Below are 19734 nucleotides of genomic sequence, written 5' to 3'. Positions count from 1 at the left end.
GGGGGGGACCGTCGTAGCCCTGTTGTTTAGAGGCTGAGGTTCAGCGAATTTACATTCAAAGGCACTCCGCTGCCAAGCTGACTCAGATTCCGCGCTAAATGCCAGACTGTTCAGCCCCTACAAGTGTCACCAGCTTCTAGGACCACAGTCAGACCAAAACAAAAGGCCCCTTGGGAAGTTTTGCTCCCATTCGCCACCACTGTGGACGCAAGTTCCTGATTTGTTTCTTTTTGGCAGGTGCTGTGCTCTTGGCTCAGTAACAGCCCGAATTATGAGGAGATCACCAAGTGGTACCTGGGCTGGAAGTCCATGTTCTCAGACCAAGTGCTGGCACACCCATCTGTCAAGGACAAATTTAACGAAGCACTTGACATCATGAACAGGGCGGTGTCCTCCAACGTCGGTGAGTGGGGATTCTGCTCGGGATGTCCTGGCCCTGAGCACCATGCTTGTGAACATGCACGTGACACAGAAGCAAGAGTTTTTGGGTACCTGTGGGCTGTCCGCTCTAACACGGACTCTTCCCCACCGGCCCCCCTGCCCAGCTCTCCCCGCACTGGGAGGGGCACAGGGCCCTGACCCGAGCCTGACGGCAGCTGGATTCACACTAGGGGGGAGCCTGCCTCTGGGGCCACCTTCCAGGTTCGCCAGCATGCCTGTGGAGAGCTCAGTGCGCCAGTCCAGTGTGCCAGCTCGCCGCATGGCGTCGGACACAGCCTCTCCTCACCTGGCCTATTGACTGTGAAACAGAATGCCTGCTTCTAGAGGTTCTTACCTCAGAGGGGCGAAGTGAGCCACAGTCCATACAGCACTTTGCAGCTGGTGTCTTTGTTGTCCCCGAAGTAGGCAGGTGACTGTCCACTTGATACCCACCCCCAGCTTGTGCCCGGGTGAGTCACTGTCTAGGTCAGTGTGCTCGCACCCTACACAAGGGCCACTGTGGTACCCAGGCCAACCCTGCTTCAGAGAGAAGCTCCGTAAGGCCGAGAGCTTGGTCAGCGTCACACAGCTAGAGTGGCAGCTGGGACCGTAATTTCTATTTCCTGAACCTTTAATCCTTTGAGCCTGTTACATGAAAAGAGGGTTCACAGAGTATATATTCTGTTGAACGAGGCAGATAGACTTCCACGCTTTCTCTCATCCAGGCCCCTCAGTGGGCCGTCCCCAGTTTCATACTCTCCAGAAACTCTCCCTCAGCCGCCCCGGCCCCAGGCCACCTCCTAGAGCTGTTCCCACCCGTTCCCCTCAGCACTGGACACTTGTGGCCCTGCACTGTCCTTCAACATCTATTTGAGCTCCCCAGATGCATTCTAAATTCCTCCAGGGCCGGGGCCTCTGTGGAGAAGCTCAGAGTAAACTAGGCTGGGCCGTGTGTTGTCAAGGTTTCCAGCCCTGGAAGGATCGAGCTCTTGCAGGAATTCATGCTAATCACCCCTCTGGTTACTACACATTAGCCAAAAACCTTCAGACCAATTTTTGTGTGACAGCAGGCAGTTGTTTAAACTTGCCCAAGGTGCTTGCCATCTGCCTCAGTGCTTTGTGTCTAGGAGGCCCAGCTCCGAGTCACAAGTGTCCGTTTCTGTGCGGTTGGAACCCCTCCCCCCCCCCCCCCCCCCCCCCCGGCTCTCCCAGGTGCCTACATGCAGCCCGGAGCGCGGGAGAACATCGCCTACCTCACGCACACGGAGCGGAGGAAGGACTTCCAGTACGAGGCCATGCAGGAGCGACGGGAGGCTGAGAACATGGCCCAGAGGGGCATCGGCGTGGCTGCCAGCTCCGTGCCCATGAACTTTAAGGACCTCATTGAGACCAAGGCCGAGGAGCACAATATCGTTTTCATGCCGGTCATCGGGAAGCGACACGAAGGGAAGCAGCTCTACACGTTTGGCCGCATCGTCATCTACATCGACCGAGGAGTGGTGTTCGTCCAGGGCGAGAAGACCTGGGTGCCCACCTCCCTGCAGAGCCTGATCGACATGGCCAAGTAGAGGGGGCAGGCTGCGCCTTGCACTGGAGAGAGGGCCTGGGCGGGGGCGTGGTCACGAATAAATGGTATTTTAAACCTCCTTCGAAAGAGCAGTTACTCTCCATGCAGGAGATGTTCCCGCTCAGGTCGCCAAGAAAGGACACAAAACGTAACGTTACAGATAGTGCCTCAGTCTTTATACCGGGCCCTCCACAGCACGTGCGCCTCTGAGGAGAACCGGACCGCGTGTCTCCCGTGCTCTGAAGCCTGGCCCGCGCCAAAGAAGGGGGCTCTCGCGCTCCCTCCGTGGCCACCCTCCCTGTCCTCTCTGGTGGCAGCTGCTTCTGCCTCACCAGCACCCAACGTGTCACCGCGAGTTCCAGTCAGCAGCTGAAGGACCTCTTGTCTGGTTCCTGATGATTTCAAGGTCCTCACAGTCCTGATAGTCCGGTTCTTCCCGAAACGCCCAAGTGTCTGTGGGGAGTTGTTGTAGCTTCCGTACAGGGAACCAGTGGACGGAGGTATCGTTAAATACGTCCGCGTACTGTGACGTCTCGGGCAGCTCAAGCTCCTCCAGTGCTTTCAGAATCTGAGCAGGAAAAGTCAAATGTAAAATACACGACCCTGACAGTCACAGTAAACCCCACACTGCTGGGTGCCATGTAGGAGTCACCCCCAGGTTACCCTTTTTCAAGAAAAAGGACTAGGATATGTTGACTTAAGTGCTTCTGTGATGAACTGGGAGCTCCAAGGGCAGGGAGTGTGTGGGACCGGTACTGACAATGAAGGACAGGTCCTTGCTTTCTGGAACACAGAGCTATCGAGAAAGCTCGCTGAGTGCAGTGACTTCACTCTGCCCGCATGAACCCCCACGAGCTTCCTCCCGCACACGTAAAGACAGAAGTCACAGCACCGGGGAAGTGGTCTGGTTTCACACCCTCTCCATCCCAGCCCCTTCGTTTACACAGATACCTTTGCAATGTAGGGATAGTTTTTCTGTAGAATCCTTGCCAGCAATCTAGAAATAAAAACCCCAAAACAAGCCCAGCATGATTAGGAGGTATGGGAGTGGTTTTATCGAACGTAAAGACATACAGAAAGACAAAGTGGTTTAAAGATAGCAAACATTTTAAAGAGGAGGGGGAATGTGGAGTAGGTTCAGTAATCCGTAGAAAATGTGAACGCCCCGTAAGCACCCCTTTCGTCGAGGGAGGAGTGACAGCGGACACCTAAGGCGTGTGCAGCTGAGGGAGCAAATGGGTCTGCCACTTTCAAAAAACACTTGTTTGCCTTCAGGGAAGGAAGGAATTCTCAGCCAACAGACCTCCAGCTTAACTCTGCAGCTTGACTCGGGGTTGCTGCCCTGTCTAGTAACCCTGTCCCTTTCCTACGGACCAGCGTCTCCCGCGTGCGGGTCCGTCAGGAAGCCCCCCCACCCCGGCCCACGGGACCACTGCGCGCTCAGCCTCACCTTTCCTCGAGTCCTCTGAAGCTGTTCCCGATGATGAGCACCTTGGCAAGGGCGTCTACCGACCAGTTACTCCACAGAAGGTTGTTGTACAGGGCTGTGCCGCAGTGGGGCATGTAGAAGACGGTGGGCTCGCCGCCGACGCTCCGGCGTCCTTCCTGCGGGGCCGGCAGGCACAGTGAGCTGCGGTGCGAGCAGCTCCGATCTACCCGGAGCTGGGGGGGCACATCCGGGAGGTGCTGAGCGCTCTCACCACGCAGTAACGACAGCGTACTGAGGTGAGGGGACACACGTTAGCCACCCTGACTGTGCGCTTTCACCACACACACGTGTACCAAGTCACACCGCACGCCTTAGACTTATACGGACTTCTACGTCCGTTACAGCAGCGCCCCGGAGGGAACCAGGATCGCGAGGGAGGCAAGCTGAAACCACACGGACACGAACCCCTTCCTCTGCGAACACTTAGGTTATAATGTGGCCTGACGGAAATGTACAGATGATGTGGGCCTCACAGTCGGGAAATCGTGAGGTCCAGAAAGAACTTGTGTTTACTCAACAGATGTGTGTCCCATGAACACACAAAGCTCTGGAGCAGCAGAGGGGCTTCTTGGGTCTGTGACAGCAAGGGCAGAGTGGTGACAACAGTTACTGGCACCATGGACTGTGCTCTGGAAGCCTCCAGGCCTCCCAGGTCCCTTTCTGCAGACGCCTGTGCAGTCAGTCCCTCCCAAATGTCCCCTGGGGGACACACTGCCCCTCCTGAGGACCGTGGCTCCAGAGCCGGACCCGAGGCAGGGACGCAGGCCCTGCCTCCCCTGGGCCTCTCCGCTCTGCACTCTCCTCCCTTCTGTTCATCACCAACAGGCAGGAGCCTGCCCGGGTCCATCCAGCCAACTCCTGGCGGGCCTGCAATCCCAGAGCCGACCTAGGAAACCTTCCTCCAGCCCCTCAAACTGCGAGGAGTGCCCTCCCCTCTCTGTTCTGCTCACCACCTACTTGTTTACAGGCCACACTCCTTGATGGGACCCTGGGCTCCCTGGAGACTGGGACTGCATCTGTCTTGGCCTCCCGGCAAAGTCCTCGACCCGCGCAGAGCAGGCACTCAGGAAAGATGACGTGAATGGAGTGGCAGGGTTTCAGGGCCCCGCCAACATTGGTGAAGGAGTCTCTTCTCTCAGCGGGGCCTGATTTTCAGGTTTCATAATAATAAGATGGCCATTTTGGAACACGGAGAGGGATCCAATGATTATTCTGTAATCCCCCCAGCAATGCAAAGTGGCTCACGGGAGTGTGTGCCTACACTGGCTTCAGCCCCCTGCTGGTGAGATGAGCTTCCTCCGGGTCTCACAAATTTCACCTCCAGGGCAGAAGACCCACCCAGAGCTCACAGCCAGATGCTATGTGTGTGACTGGGCTACCGTGCAGAGAGAGATTTCTGTCCCGTTCTAGGACCTCCCCTAGCACAGGGTAAATCCCAACCAGAAAGCGGTCATGCGAGGCACCAAGACTGTACCCTTTTATTTTTTAACACCAACAGTAAGTACCAACTTGGGAAATTATCAGAGGTTCCTGATTATGGGATTCTCAGTAGAATTGTGCAAGTGTAACAGGTTTCAGTCCATGCCATTTGTGCCATTTGGTTTTTTTGTGACGGGCACCACATAGGCCACGATGTGGGTCACTGACGCGTCCCCTAGGGCAAGCGCCGGGAAGGCAAGTGAGCAGTGGGAGGGAACGGTGGCTACTGCAGACCAGGGGCGTCCATGGGGCACGGCCTGGGGCCCCCCTCGGGCAGCAATCACACAGCCCTCCTGCTCCCCTTCCCCAAGCCACTCACCTCGTTCTCGCTGAGAACAGTCACACCGAGGCTATTCAGAACCGCGATTTCTAGTTGGCTAAACAGAGGATCGTACACCCAGCAGTGCCTTCTGGGAATCTGCAGAAGGGAAGAGTGAGTTCTATCAACCCAAAGACCTGTGCGTGTACCCTGGGAAGACCAAGGGAGGGGTGGATCAAGAATCCAAAAATGCACCTGGCACTTTTCCAGGAAGAGAAGCAAAAACGTGAGCTGGTGTCTAGCTGTGACGCAGGTGGCAAAGTTCCCGACGCCATAACACACACACTTCCAACGGCAGGTCCCCGGGACCGGGGTCTCTCCTGGGGTGGAGCCCGGAGTCACAGCAGACGCATCTGGCGAGGAGTCAAGATGCAGGTTTCTGAGGGCTTCCGCAAGAGTCCCCTCGGGGGCCTTCAGTTGTTCCAGATGTTTTGTAAGACAGCTGTTGATGGTTTCTGAAAGAGCAGGCCCGAACACAGTCAGAGGGCATGCTCTGACCCTGTGAACCAAATCCTTCACAGAAGTCCACAGACCCAGGGAGAAAAGGAGCAAGTCGGGAACACTTCGGCTCCTCAGGGAAAAGGCCGCAGGCCTCACCCCCAAACACGCCTGGGCGATACGGCCAGGCCCACCAGCACCACAGGCTGTCCTGGGTCCCTGCACGCCCCCCGTCCCCTGCCTGCAACCTAAGAATGTTCCAGCAAAGAAGCAGGCTTCCTGTATGGGCACAGCTTCCACCCAGAACTCTACTGTGAACTGTGTCTCACTTGGTAGGAGGTACCTGGTAAATGTGGGTTATGCTCCGAAGTACCTACTTTTTGGATTATAACAAAGAACAGAGGAACAGAGCTCTCAAAATCACACTACAAAAGGCTGGGAATCGGAATATTTAATGTGTAAGAAGTTCAAAGCAAAAAAAAAAAGGAAGGCTGGGGCTTTTGGAGTCTAATGAAAAACACTCTAAATCTTCTCACACGGCAGTGGGTTCTCGTCTCATTATACTGGCACTCAATTTATTTGAACAAATCTGTACACAAAACAAAAAGCAAAAGGCCATACGTCGCCAGTTCCCATAGTCAGACACCGATTCTCATTTAATAGCAAAGCTATCTGTAAATACGAGCCCAGCTCGGAAAGGCTGCGGGCAGAGCTGGCTCTTCCAGTCCTTGCTGCTCCAAGTCCTGGAGGAAGCTTGTCGGAAGAAACTTGACAGCAGGTATCAAGCTTCTCACTGCCTGTCACTGAGTTAAGTCCACTTCTGGGAACAGGTCCTGAGAGGGTCATCCTGAATTTGGTAAGAGCTTTACGCATAAAGGCACTCATCAAACAGTCATGTGTAAGAACAAAAAAAACAAAGGAAACGAACTAACTGTCCCTCGATAAAAATTCTAACTGCTGTACGTTCCCTCCCCGTATTAACGTTTATGTTGCCACAGACTGTTTGGGAAGCGGTTAGAACCGCATGGGGACAAACAGGTCTACGTGGCAATGTCGAGGCAAAGAGCACATGAAGAATAAATTTCAAAGACAGCGGCAGCGGACGTTGACGGCTGTGCCCAGGCAAGCAGTGTCCCAGGCACTTCACCAAGCAGCCTCATTTAATCCTCAAAATTACACCACAGTATATGCACGCTGTCACCTCCCTTTCGCAGATACAGAAACTGAGGGTCAGGGCCAATCAGTGCCAAGATACACAGCGGTGAGCAGGAAGTCAGAATTAGAACCCATCTCCGCGAAGAAAAACGTCACCAAATACGGACTGGACTCCTTTCTTTGCCCACATTCAGGCCCTCCTCCCACGCCCTCTACCCCCAGCTCTGGCCATCTGGTACCCACCTAGTGCCAGACTCCAGAAATCCGACAGAAGCAGGTCCTTCCTGTTAAGAGAAAAAGGCATGGTCATCTCCCACCCTTCTCTGGGCCGCCCCCTCAGTGACCCTTCTCCCGACCATGAGCTGAGTGCGGGGAGGATGGGGCGCCCTCACACAGCGCCTGGCCTGGCGTGGCAGGGGGAGGATCCATAGTACACATGTCCAGAGCAGTACTGCCAGTGCTCGAAGAGGGCAGAAGGGTGGCTAGAGGACATCCTGATTCCCAGGGTCCCCTCTGGGTCTCTTCTGTATCCTTGGTCCACACCACGGGCTGGCACAGAGGCCGAGCTCCACGGATAGTTGCTAGACGCACAGACTGAGCCCCTCTGAGCTTTAGTTTCCTCACCTCTAGAATGGGGAAAAGAATCGTCCCTATCACGCAGGGTTCCAGAAGGGATCAAATGGGTCAACACGCAGCAAGGGGCCTCGCACACAGCAGGGACTCAATAAACAGTCTTTCTTATTACAAATCACTCCAATGTGAAAGTAAAAGGAGAGACAAAACCAGTGTCTGGGCTTTCTTTATTCGAGTCCACTGGCTGACGCAAACCCAGAGCAGAGCACAGTCAACAGTGACTTAAAACGAACTCAACGATTTTTCTGATCAAAAGACATACAGTGGATGAAAACACAATACCCACCCATAAGAGACTCACTGTGGACGTAAGGACAACACAGACCAACAGTGAAGGGACAGAAAAGATATCCTGCGCAAGTGGGACCCAACACGGAGCTGGAAGAGCTATAATCTGACAAAATAGAATTCAACGCTGTTTAAACACATACCAAATTTGTGAGACGCAGCAAAAGTGGTTCTAAGAGGGAAGTTTAAAGCGATACAGGCCTGCCTCAAGAAGCAAGACAAGTCTCAAACACACTCAGTAACGTGACACCTTGTGACCTGGAAAAGGAGAACAAAGGAAGCCCAAACTTAGTAGAAGGAGGGAAATAACAAAGATCAGAACAGAAGTAAATGAAAGAGGGACTAAAAACCCAGAAACGATCAGGGTGCCTGGGTGGCTGAGTTGATTGAGCACCTGACTGTTGATTTCGGCTCAGTTCATGACCTCAGAGTCTTGAGATTGAGCCCCGCGTCAGGCTCTGTGCTCAGTGTGGCATAGGGTTGGGATTCTCTCTCTCCCTCTGCCTCTACCCCTGTGAACTCTCTCTCTCTCACTCTCTCTCTCAAATAAATAAATAAATCTAAAGAAAAAAAGACAAAATTAATCATCCTTGAGCTACACACACCAAGAAAAAAGAAAAGAGGAGACTTAAACTCAGAAATGACAGAGGGGATATTACAACGGACACCACAAGAACCCAAAGGCTCATGTGAACAGTACACAATAGCAATTTGGACAACCTCAAAGAATCAGCAATTTATTTATTTTTATGTTTCAAGTTTTTATTTAAATCCTAGTTAGTTGGCGCGCCCGGGTGGCTCAGTCTGCTGAGCGTCCGACTCTCGGTTTCAGCTCAGGTTGTGATCTCAGGGTCCTGGGACCTAGCCCCACGTTGGGCTCCAAGCTCAGCATGGAGTCTGCCTGAGACTCTCTCTCCTCCTCTCCCTCTGCCTCATGCTGTCTCTCCCTCTCATATAAATAAATAAAAATCTTAAAAATAAATAAATAAATTCTAGTTAGTTAATATACACAGAATAATATTAGTTTCAGGAATAGAATTTAGTGATTCAACACTTAAAGCACCCAGTGCTCATCATATCAGCAATTGAAAACCTCCCCAAAAAACAAATTCCAGGACTAGACACCTCCAATGGTGGATTCTACAATTCAGGGAAGAATTCATACCAGTCCTTCTCAAACTTTTCCAAAAAACAGAAGAGAAAACTTCCAAATTCATTTGCTGAGGCCAACATTACCCTGATACCAAAACCAGACAAGGACACCCCAAGAAAAGAAAATTACAGGCCAGTATTCCTGATGAACACAGACGCAAAAATGTGCAACAAAATACCAGCAAACCAAGTTCACCAATATGCTGAAAGGATCATATACTATGATCAAGTGGGATTTATTCCAGGAATGCAAGGATGGTTCACACGTGCCCATCAATCAAGGTGATACATCACATTAACAACATGAAGAATAAATATCATGTGATCATCTTGAGAGATGTAGAGAAAGCATCTGACAAAATTTAATATCCATTTATGATAAAAATTCTCAATAGAGTGGGTATAGCAGGAACATACCTCAACATGATAAAGGCCACATATGATAAGCCCACAGACAACATCACATCCGAAAGTGAAAAGTTTCAGCTCTTACTATTTCCTTAAGATCCTCTAGGTTAGGAACCTTCCAGATCTTTCCTTGCCACTTTTACTCAACACAGTATAATGGAAATCCTAGGCAGAGCAATTATGCAAGAAAAATAAACAAAAGTCATCTAAATTGGAAAGAAAGAAGTAAAACTGTCACGATCTGCAGGTCACATAGTATCTAAGGAGAGCCTTAAAGACTCCACTGGAAAACTGTTCCAACTAATGACTGAATCCAGTCAAGGTACAGGAAACAATATCAATACACACAAATCTGTTGAGTTTCTATACACTAACAATGAACTATCAGAAAAAGAAATTAGGAAGATGATCCGACCTGCAGTTGCATCAAAAAGAATAAAATACCCAGGAATAAACTTCACCAAAGAGGTGAAAGCCTATATACTGAACACTGCAAGATGTTAAGGAAAGAAACTGAAGACAACACATGCAGATGGAAAGTCATTCCATGCTCATGGACTAGAAGAATTCATTGTGTTAAAATGTCCACATTTCCCCAAACCATCTACAGATTCAATGCCATTCCTATCAAAATTATAATTGCATTTTCTCACAGAAATAGAACAAAGGATCCAAAAATTGATATGAAGCCACAAAACAGCCAGAGCAATCTAGAGAAAGGGGAACAACGCTAAAGGTATCACACTCGCCGATTTCTATTACAAAGCTAGAGTAATCAAAACAATCTAGTGTTGGCATAAAAACAGACACGCAGATCACCAGAACAGAAGAGAGAGCCCAGAAGGAAACCCACACACATATAGTCCAATATCTTATGACCAAGCAGCCAAGAATATACAAGGGGAAAAGAATAATCTCTTTACTAAATGGTGCTGGGAAAACTGGCCAGCCCCATGCAAAAGAATGAAACTATACCACTATATTAAACCAGACACAAACATTAACTCAAAATGGATTCAAGACTTGAATATGAGACCTGGAACCATAAAACTTTTAGCAGAAAACACAGGGGAAAAGCTACTTGACATAGGTTTTGGTAGTGATTTTTTTTAACCTGATATCAAAAATAACAACAACAACAACAACAACAACAACAACACGTGTGGGACTACATCAAACTAAAAAGCTTCTGACCAGCAAAGGAAATCATCAACAAAGTAAAAAGGCAACCTACTGGATGGGAAAACATTTACGAATCACATATCTGATAAGGGGTTAATATCCAAAATGCAACTCAATAGCAAAAAAAAACCCAAAAACAAAAACAAAACAAAAAACCCCCACAAGCAATCTAATTAAAAAATGGGCAGATCCAAACAGACATTTTTCTAAAGAAGACACACAGATGGTCAACATGAACGTGAAAAGACGTTCAACATCATTAATCATCAGGGAAATGCTAATCAAAACCAGAATGAGACACCACTTCACACCTGTTAGAATGGCCATTATCAAAAAGACAAGAAATAACAAGTACTGGTGAAGATGTGGAGAAGAGGAAGACCTTTGTGCACTGTTAGAGGGACTGTGGATTGGTGCAGCCACTATGGAAAACAGTATAGAAGTTCCTCAAAACAACTAAAAATAGAACGACCATGTGATCCAGCAATTCCCCTTCCGAGTATTTATCTGAAGAAAATGAAAACACTAACTCAAGAGGGTATATGCACCCCTGTGTTCACTGCAGGATTATTTGCAACAATGAAAATATAGAAACAACCTAAGTGCCCATCAGTGGATGAATGGATAAAGAAACTGTGGTATATACACACAATGGAGTATTACTCAACCATAATGAAGAATGAAATCTTCCCGTTGGCAACATGGATGGGCCTTGAAGGCATTATGCTAAGTAAAACAGGCCAGACAGAAAGACAAATACTATAAATCACTTACATGTGGAAAATTAAAACAAAACAAACAGAAAACTGAGCTCATAGATACAGAGAACAGATGGGTGGTTGCCAGAGGTAGGGGGTTGGAGGTGGGAGAAATGGGTGAAGGGGTCAAAGGAAAAAGAAAACAAGCCCAATTATAGCATCTTATTATTTTTTTTTAATTAAGTAAGCTGTATCCTCAATGTGGCTCAACCTCATAACCCTGAGATCAAGAGTCGAATACTCCACCGACCGAGCCAGCCAGGGGCCCTCAATTATAGCCTCTTCTGAGGCTCAATGTTTTGAGAAAGGCTAAAGTTATTTCATCTACAATATTATTTGGTAAAGTTGAAAAAAAGAAAGAAAGAAAGAAAGAACGAATGAACGAATAAATGAACCCAGACTTTAGAGTCATACACTCAGGTCTGTACTTGGTTCCAGTATTTACTATAACATTGAGCAAGTTTCTTAACCTCTCTTGTGCCTGTGTTTCCCCAACTCTGAGGATAATATGAATATTTACTTTTAGAATAGCCTTTATTTAAAAAAAATTTTTAAGAATAGTTTTTAGAATTAAATGAGATAGAGGTCACTTAGAATAGTACCTATGACAGTAAGCCTTCAATAAATATTATTAAAAAAAACAAAACAAAACTTATTCTGGGGGTGCCTGGGTGGCACAGTTGGCTAAGCAACTGACTCTTGCTTTCAGCTCAGGTCATGATCTTGGGGTCCTGGGACAGAGCTCCAGGTCAGGCTCTGCGCTCTGCAGGGAGTCTGCTTGAGGATTCGCTCTCTTCCTCGGCCCCTGCCCCTCCTCTCTCTAGCACATGCATGTGCACGCTCGCTCTCTCTCTGTAAAATTAATAAATATCTTAAAAAAAAATCTTATCCTGAACATTTGGCTGTTGCCTAATCATGAGCACTATAACTTTTCATATTTGGGCAGTATCTCATAGTTCACAAAGCACTTTTATACACACTCTCTTATTTGAGTCATGCTATGGTCCTGGGAGAATGTATTGTTTCTATTTTATAGAGAAAAAAACAGACTTAGAGAAGGGGTGTGCTTTGTTCAAGGCTGCAGAGCTAACAAATGATCTTTTTTTTTTTTTTAAAGATTTTATTTATTTATTTAACAGAGAGACAGCCAACGAGAGAGGAAACACAAGAGGGGGGAGTGGGAGAGGAAGAAGCAGGCTCCCAGCAGAGGAGCCTGATGTGGGGCTCGATCCCAGAACGCCGGGATCACGCACTGAGCCGAAGGCAGACGCTTAACCGCTGTGCCACCCAGGCGCCCCTAACAAATGATCTGATTCTCAGTCCAATGGAGGAGAAAAAGACATCCAAACACTGTAACGATAGCCAAAGAAGGGCACTGCATAATGATAAAGGAATCAATCCAGTTAGAAGATGCAACATTTGTAAATATTTACCCACCCAAAATAGGAGCAATTAAATACATAGAGCAAATACGAACAAACCTAAAAGGAGAAACCAGCAGCAATACCATAGGGAACTTTAACACCTCACTTATACCAATGGATAGACCATCCAGACAGAGGAGCAAGCAGGAAACATCAGCCTCAGACAGCAAGTTAATTATATGGACTTAACAGATATATACAGAACCCTCCATCTAAAAGCAGCACACAGAACAAATTCCTCTCAAGCGCACATAGAACATTCTCCAAGACAGATCATATGTTAGGCCACAAGGCAAGTCAATAAATTTAAGAAGACTAGGAATTTCTAAAACGATGACTGAAATCTTACCAAGCATCTTTTCCGATCAGAGCAGTATGGAACTAGGAATCAATTACAAGAAGGAAATTGGAAATTCACAAACATGGAGATAAAACAACATGCTACTGAACAACCAGTGAGTCCATGAGCAAATCAAAAGAGAAACCAAAACATACTTTAAGACAAATGAAAATGGAATACAACATAACAAAACTTATGGAATGCAGCAAATGTGGTTCTAAGAATGAGGCACCTGGCTGGCTTAGCTGGTGGAGGGTTGTGACTCTTGATCTTGTGGTTGGAGTTTGAGCCCCACACTGGGCAGAGAGCTCACTTTAGTTTTTTGGTTTATTTTTAAAGATTTCATTTATTTATTTGACAGAGAGAGACAGAGAGAGATTGAGCACAGGCAGGGGGAGTAGCAGGCAGAGGGAGAGGGAGAAGCAGGCTCCCCCTGCTGAGCAGGGAGCCCCAGGGCTTGATCCCACCACCTGAGCCAAAGGCAGATGCTTAACCAACTGAGCCACCCAGGTGCCCCCTAGAGCTTACTTAAAAAAAAAAAAAAAAGTGGTTCTAAGAGGGAAGTTTATAGTGATACAGGCCTACCTCAAGAAACAAGAAACGCCTCAACTCAGCAACCTAACTTTACACCTCAAGGAAAACAGAAAAAGAACAAAGGAAGCCCAAAGGTAGCAGAAGAAAGGAAGTAACATACCAGAAGAGAAATAAATGAAATACAGACTAAAAAGACAATAGAAAGATCAACAAAAGTAAGAGCTGGTTTTTTGAAAAGAACAAAGCTGACAAATTTTCAGCTATACTCAAGGTAAAAAAAAGAATGAGGCGCATAATCAGAAATGAAAGAGATGCTCCCACTGATACCACAGATACACAAAGGCTCATAAGAGACTACTGTAAACAACTGCACCCCAACAAGTTGGACAACCTTCAAGAAAAGGATAAATTCCCAGAAACATAGAAACTTCTAAGACTGAATCACTAAGAGATAGAAATTCTGAATAGACCAATTACCAGTAGAGAGATTAAATGAGTAATCAAAAACCTTTCAACAAACAGAAGTCCAGGACCAGATGGCTTCACTGGTGAATTCTACCAAATATTCAAAGAAAAATGAATGCCAATCCTTCTCAAACTTTTCCACAAAAACAAGAGGAAGGAATGCTTCCCAACTCATTTTACAAGGTCAGCATTGCTCTTATCAAAACCAGCCAAGATGCCACAAGAAAAGAAAATTACAGACCAGTATCTGTGATGAACATAGATGTAAAAATCCTCAACAAAATATCAGCAAACCGAATCAACAATAAAATAAGAGTATGATCAAGTAAGATTTATTTCAGGGATGCAAGGGTGGTTCAACATCCACAAATCAATCAAAGTAATCTGCCGCATTAAAATAAAGGATAAAAATCATATGGCCGTCTCAACAGATGCAGAAAAAGCATTTGACAAAACGCAACACCCATTTGATAAAAGCTCTCAACGAAGCAGGTATACAGAGAACGTAACTCAAGAAAGGCCATACAGGAGAAGACATCATATTCAGTGGTGAAAGCTGAAAGCTTTTCCTCTAAGATCAGGGACAAGACAAGGATGCTCACTCTTGCCACTTTGATTCAACATACAGTTCGCGCTTGAGCGATGCGGGGATTAAGGGTGCCAAACCCCCGTACAGTTGAAAATCTGAGTATACTTTTGACTCCCCCAGCCTACTGTTGACCAGAAGCCTTACCAATAACACAAAGAGTTGATTAACATATATTTTATGTTATATGTATTATATACTGTATTCTTACAACAAAGTAAGCTAGAGAAAAAAAATGTGATTAAGAAAATCCTGAAGGAGGAGCACCTGGGTGGCTCAGTTGCTAAGCGTCTGCTTTCGGCTCAGGTCATAATCCCTGGGTCCTGGGATCGAGCCCCACATCAGGCACCCTGCTCAGCGGGAAACCTGCTTCTCCCTCTCCCGCTCCCCCTGCTGGTGTTCCCTCTCTTGCTGTGTCTCTCTGTCCAATAAAATAAATAAACTCTTTAAGAAAAAAAAAAAATCCTGATGGAGCTAGAATGTATTACGCTAAGCAAAATAAGACAGAGAAAGACAAATACCATACGATTTCATTCCTGTGGAATTTAAGAAATAAAACACATCAACAAATGGGAGGAGGAATACAAAGAAAAAAGAGAGAGGGAAACAAAGTATAAGAGACTCTTAATGATAAGAGAACAAACTGAGCGTTGATAGAGGGGAGGTGGATGGGGGATGGGCTAGCTGGGGGATGGGGATTAAGGAGGGCGCATGTTATGATGAGCACTGGGTGTTGTGTGTAAGTGATGAATCACTGAATTCTCCTGAAACCAATATTGCATTGTATGTTAACTAACTAGAATTTAAATAAATTTGAAAAGATAAAAAAAAGCCCTAAAGGATAATACATTTACAGCAATGTCTGTATTTACTGAGAAAAACCCATGTATTAAGTGGACCGCACAGTTCAAACCCACGTTGGCCAAGGGTCAACTGCAGTACTGGAAATCCTAGCCAGAGCAATTACACAAGAAAAATAAAGAAATAAAAGACATCCAAATGGGAAAGGTAGAAGAAAAGGTCACTATTTTCACATAACATGATATTATATGTAGAAAACACTAAAGACAACACCAAAAAACTATTAAAATAAACAAATTCAGTAAAGTTGCAGGATAAAAAAATACATAAAAATCTGCTGCATTTTATACACTAATAATGAACTATCAGAAAAATAAATTTAAAAAACAATCACATTTACAGCTGCATCAAAAAAACCCCAAATACTTAGGGATAAATCTAACCAAGGAGGTGAAAGCCTATATACTGAAAACGACAAGACACTGAGGAAAGAAAATGAAGACAACACACGTAAATGCAAAGACATCCCATGCTCACGGACTAGAAGAATTAATAGTGTTAAAATGTCTATATTACCCAAAGCCATCTACAGATTCAGTGCAATTTTCTATCAAAATTCCAATGACAATCTTCACAGACATAAGGCGAAGGATCTTTAAAATTTGTATGGAACCACAAGAGAGCCTGGATAGCCAAAGCCATCTTAAGAAAGAACAAAGCTGAAGGTATCATGCTCCCTGGTTTCAAACTCTATTACAAAGCTCTACTGATTGCTGGCATACTGGCATAAAAACAGACACACAGATCCCCAGAACAGAAGAGAGAGCCCAGAAGTAAACCCACACATCTATGGTCCAGTACCTCATGACAAAGGAGCCAAGAATACACAAGGGGAAAAGAACAGTCTCTTTACTAAACGGTGCTGGGAAAACTGGACAGCCCCATGCAAAAGAATGAAACTGCTCCACTATCTTACACCGACACAAAAATTAACTCAAAATGGATTAAAGACTTGAATATAAGACCTGAAACCCTAAAACTCTTAGCAGAAAACACAGGGGGAAAGCTGCTTGACATAGGTCCTGGCAGTGATTTTTTTGGACCACACTCTAAAAGCAAAGGCAACAAAAGCAAAAGTAAATAAACGAAACTACACCAAACGAAAAAGCTCCTGCCCAGCAAAGAAAATCACCAATGAAATAAAGAGGCAACCTACCGCCTGGGAGAAAAGATTTGCAAATCATATATCTGATAAAAGGTTAATATCCAATATATATAAAGAATTCATACAGCTCAATAACAACAAAAAAAACACAATGTGATTAAAAAGTGGAAAGATTATCCAAATGGATATTATCAAGAGAAGACATACAGAGAGCCAACAGGTACGTGAAAAGATGCTCAACATCATTAATCATCAGGGAAAAGCAAATCAGAACAAGGAGATATCACCTCAAACTGGTTAGAAAGGTTAGTATCAAAAAGACGAGAAAAACAAACGTTAGCGAGGATGTGGAGGAAAGGGAACCCTGGTGCCCTGTTGGTGGGAACGTAAGTAGGTGCAACCACTGTGGAAAACAGTATGCAGACTCCTCAAAAAATTAAAAATAGAACTACCCTACAATCTAGCAATTTCTGTTCTGGCGATTTATCCAAAGAAAACAAAAACACCTATTTGAAAAGATATGAACCCCCATGTTCATTGCAGCATTAGAAGATTAGCATTAAAAGAGCTGGGTTCTTGTCTACTCAGAGCAGTGGGCATCGCATCACACGTAGGGGTCCAGGAAGAAGCAGGGAGTTCCTGGGGGGATCCTGAAGAAGTTGAGGAAGAATAACAATGCAGGGTGTACGGAAAGTGCCTTACAGGTTTTCCAAATCCCTGGGCATGTTCCATCTCATAGGTTTCTTTTGAGATCCTACCAAGAGTTTCTGCTGCTGTCTACTCAGGCTCAGTTGGCTGGGCAGCCAACTTCTTTAATTCAGTGGTAACCTCTATGTCATCACTGTCTCTTGACCCTAATTCTGGGGGAGAGGAACACATAAAATTGGTTTAATTTCTCTCAGGTGGGATGGTCCTTCAGCGGCTGATCTGAATCACTAACAAACGCTGTTACTACGCCCTTAAAGGACTGCAAATGAATAAACACAATAGTAACAAAAATAGGTAACATTTATTCCTCTGTGTTAGGCACTGATCTAAGCTGTAAGGTTCAGGGCAAAGCATGGAGGCATGAGGGTTTGGGATAAGCCCCATTAATGGAGAGCTCTGAAGCACAGGTTTTGGAGCTGCAAAGACAGGGGCTTGAAATCTGATCCCAAACGTTATCTGTGTTTCTAAGACTGAGAGCTCTGTCAGGACCCTAGCTGACTGAGATGTTCAAACTGATAAAGTGTGTAGAATGCTTAAGCCAGTGGCAGGCACACAGCAGCTCCTCAATGAACTAATGATGGTAATTATGAGAGTGACAATCACGTTGGTGTTCCTTTCCCAGAGCTAGCAATAACAATAACCAATACTGCTATAATATTAATACCAAATGCTGGTACTGCGTTTACCCCGCGCCAGGCACCGTGGTTTACATTTAGTGTCAAAATGGGTTATATTAACTAATTCACTAAATCCTCAAAACAAGCCTATACAGGTACTATTTTCAGGTCCGTATCTCAGCTAAGAAAACGGAGGCACGGAGATTACATACCTTGCCCAAGGTCACGCAGCTTAAAGTGCAATAACAGGAATGATAACCTTTACTATGATACAGTCTGTAACAAGCTCCTTACCTCCGTTAAATTCGCACAGTAACCCTAAGTTCTGCCCATTTACAGATGGCGAGACTGAGACTCGGTCCCAGGGCCGTGCCTGCACTCACCCGGCCTCCCGGATACGAAGAAGCACGACTCCGCAGTCCGCCTCGGGATCGGCCTCCGGGTCCGGCCCCCGCTGCCGAGCGGGGCGCGGGGCAGAGCGCCTTCTCCTCCGCGGAGCTGCCGTCTGCCAGGGTTCCAGAGCCGCCGCCATGGCCCTCTGACGTCACCGGCGCGACGCTGGGCGTCATCACCGCGCGCCAAGCTCTCGCGGAATTGTAGGGGGCGGTAGGTGTGTTGGCGCGCGATCCTGGGGTCTCTCCGCCGCGTGCGTAGGTACTGGGCGGCGGGAGCTGCTGGCGCCCCGCTGCCGCCCACACTGCGGGGCCGGCCCGAGCCTCGGGCTGTCGGGCTACTCTGGCGGTGGGCGGCGCGGGGATACGGGGCGGGGGGGCGCGCGAGACCCTGGCCGACAGCGCCTCTTGGCGGCTTCTCCGTTCCGCGATCGGGCCCCGGTGGACACCCCCCCACCAGCCTCCCCACCTTTGCTCACAAATTCCCAGCCCCCTGGAGCTGAGGCCAGGCACGTGCCAGTGCCCTTAGCCTGTACCCAATCGCAGTGGTTAGCGCCCCTTTTCCTGGCCCGCTGACTCACAGAGGCCACTTCCTACACCACCACCTTCCTGCCTCCAAGCCATTGCGGGCCACTTCTTGGCTCCCTCCGGTCGTTACTGCAACTTCCCAGGCTGCCAGAGCCTTCTCTGGACACATCCCGGCCCCTGCCATACCCCAGGGACATTACTGGCCTCTTCTGGACGTTTCAGAGATAAGAGCGTGGACCTTGGCAGTGGAGGGCCCAGTCCTCTGGGAAGGAGGGATAGGGGGTTTCAGCCTGCTGTCCTTGATTCTAGTAGCTTCCCTGCCCCTCCACAGGAATCCCATGAATATGGCCCCATAGAGGGCTCACCTCAAGATATCTAAAACTGAGAGATTTTATAGTCCTCAGAGAGTCACTGGGGTCCTCTCTAGGTACTTCTTTCTAGGAAAGGAGCTTTAAAAAGCCCCTGTATTCCCAGGAGGATGAAAGATGGTGAGCAAGCATTTGAAACCCGGTCTCTGGGACATCAAGCTTGGACAAAGTCACCATGGAAATACAGTTCTGAAGGGACCAAGGGGTTCTCTTGTGGAAAAATTAAACCCTGTTTTGTTTTCCTGGAGGGTTATCCAGACCAGTGTGGGGAGGTTACTGGGAGGCCACTTTTAGCTTCGTGGAAGGATAAAGTTAACACTATGAGCTGCCTGTGTCTCTGGAGGGAGTAAGCCAGAGACAAGGTAATTTTTGAAGAATGCGAGAGATGAGAGTAAATGATGTCAGGGACCCTTCTGACTATGAAATTCCATGATACTTAATCGTCTGTTGGAATTTGAAAGCCACTTGTTAAACTCCCATTTTGTTTTGAAAACTTGCCCAGCTCTGGAATTCATGTT

General features: G+C 47.1%; 3 protein-coding genes across 6 annotated transcripts in view; 2 read left to right on the top strand and 1 right to left on the bottom strand.

Moving 5' to 3' along the window:
* TFIP11 (tuftelin interacting protein 11) overlaps positions 1–2066 on the top strand; it is a 14063-nt gene extending 11997 nt beyond the window's left edge. Inside the window, 2 exon segments of the mRNA XM_008686686.2 lie at positions 238–403; positions 1633–2066. Coding sequence (XP_008684908.2) covers positions 238–403; positions 1633–1988 — 522 coding nt within the window. The 3' untranslated portion in view covers positions 1989–2066.
* A 78-nt stretch (positions 2067–2144) lies between these two features.
* SRRD (SRR1 domain containing) lies at positions 2145–18504 on the bottom strand. 2 transcript variants are annotated; one of them, XM_008686740.2, is made up of 7 exons: positions 18312–18504; positions 7111–7151; positions 5470–5729; positions 5275–5373; positions 3438–3649; positions 2939–2984; positions 2145–2555 (listed from the first exon to the last, which is right to left on the bottom strand). In XM_008686740.2, exons 1-7 carry the CDS (start codon positions 18458–18460, stop codon positions 2334–2336), a joined length of 1029 nt encoding a protein of 342 aa, XP_008684962.2. In that variant the 5' UTR covers positions 18461–18504; the 3' UTR covers positions 2145–2333. The 2 variants fall into 2 exon arrangements, with proteins under 2 accessions (XP_008684962.2, XP_040475589.1); XM_040619655.1 differs by having other exon boundaries at positions 3438–3592; positions 18312–18503.
* The window catches only part of HPS4 (HPS4 biogenesis of lysosomal organelles complex 3 subunit 2), a 22262-nt gene continuing 21005 nt past the window's right edge, over positions 18478–19734 (top strand). For 2 of the 3 annotated variants that reach the window (XM_040619652.1, XM_040619654.1), the window contains exon 1: positions 18478–18538. The gene's annotated coding sequence lies outside the window, so the exon portion shown is untranslated. Of the gene's footprint in view, positions 18583–19734 lie in introns of all 3 variants that reach the window. The other variant, XM_040619653.1, reaches the window with a different exon arrangement.

The sequence above is a fragment of the Ursus maritimus genome, unplaced genomic scaffold (genome assembly GCF_017311325.1).
Source record: "Ursus maritimus isolate PB19 unplaced genomic scaffold, ASM1731132v1 scaffold_33, whole genome shotgun sequence".
NCBI classification, from domain to species: Eukaryota; Metazoa; Chordata; class Mammalia; order Carnivora; family Ursidae; genus Ursus; species Ursus maritimus.
This window is presented reverse-complemented; position numbering and strand designations above follow the sequence as displayed.

What these genes read in the sequence shown, in the direction of transcription:
- SRRD (XM_008686740.2), bottom strand. Translation starts at nt 18,460, where the DNA reads ATGGCGGCGGCTCTGGAACCCTGGCAGACGGCAGCTCCGCGGAGGAGA. An exon ending in CTTCGTATCCGGGAGGCCGG is followed by an intron (nt 7,152 to 18,311) that starts GTGAGTGCAGGC and finishes TTCTCTTAACAG; the next exon opens with GAAGGACCTGCTTCTGTCGG. An exon ending in TTTCTGGAGTCTGGCACTAG is followed by an intron (nt 5,730 to 7,110) that starts GTGGGTACCAGA and finishes CTGCTCTTTCAG; the next exon opens with AAACCATCAACAGCTGTCTT.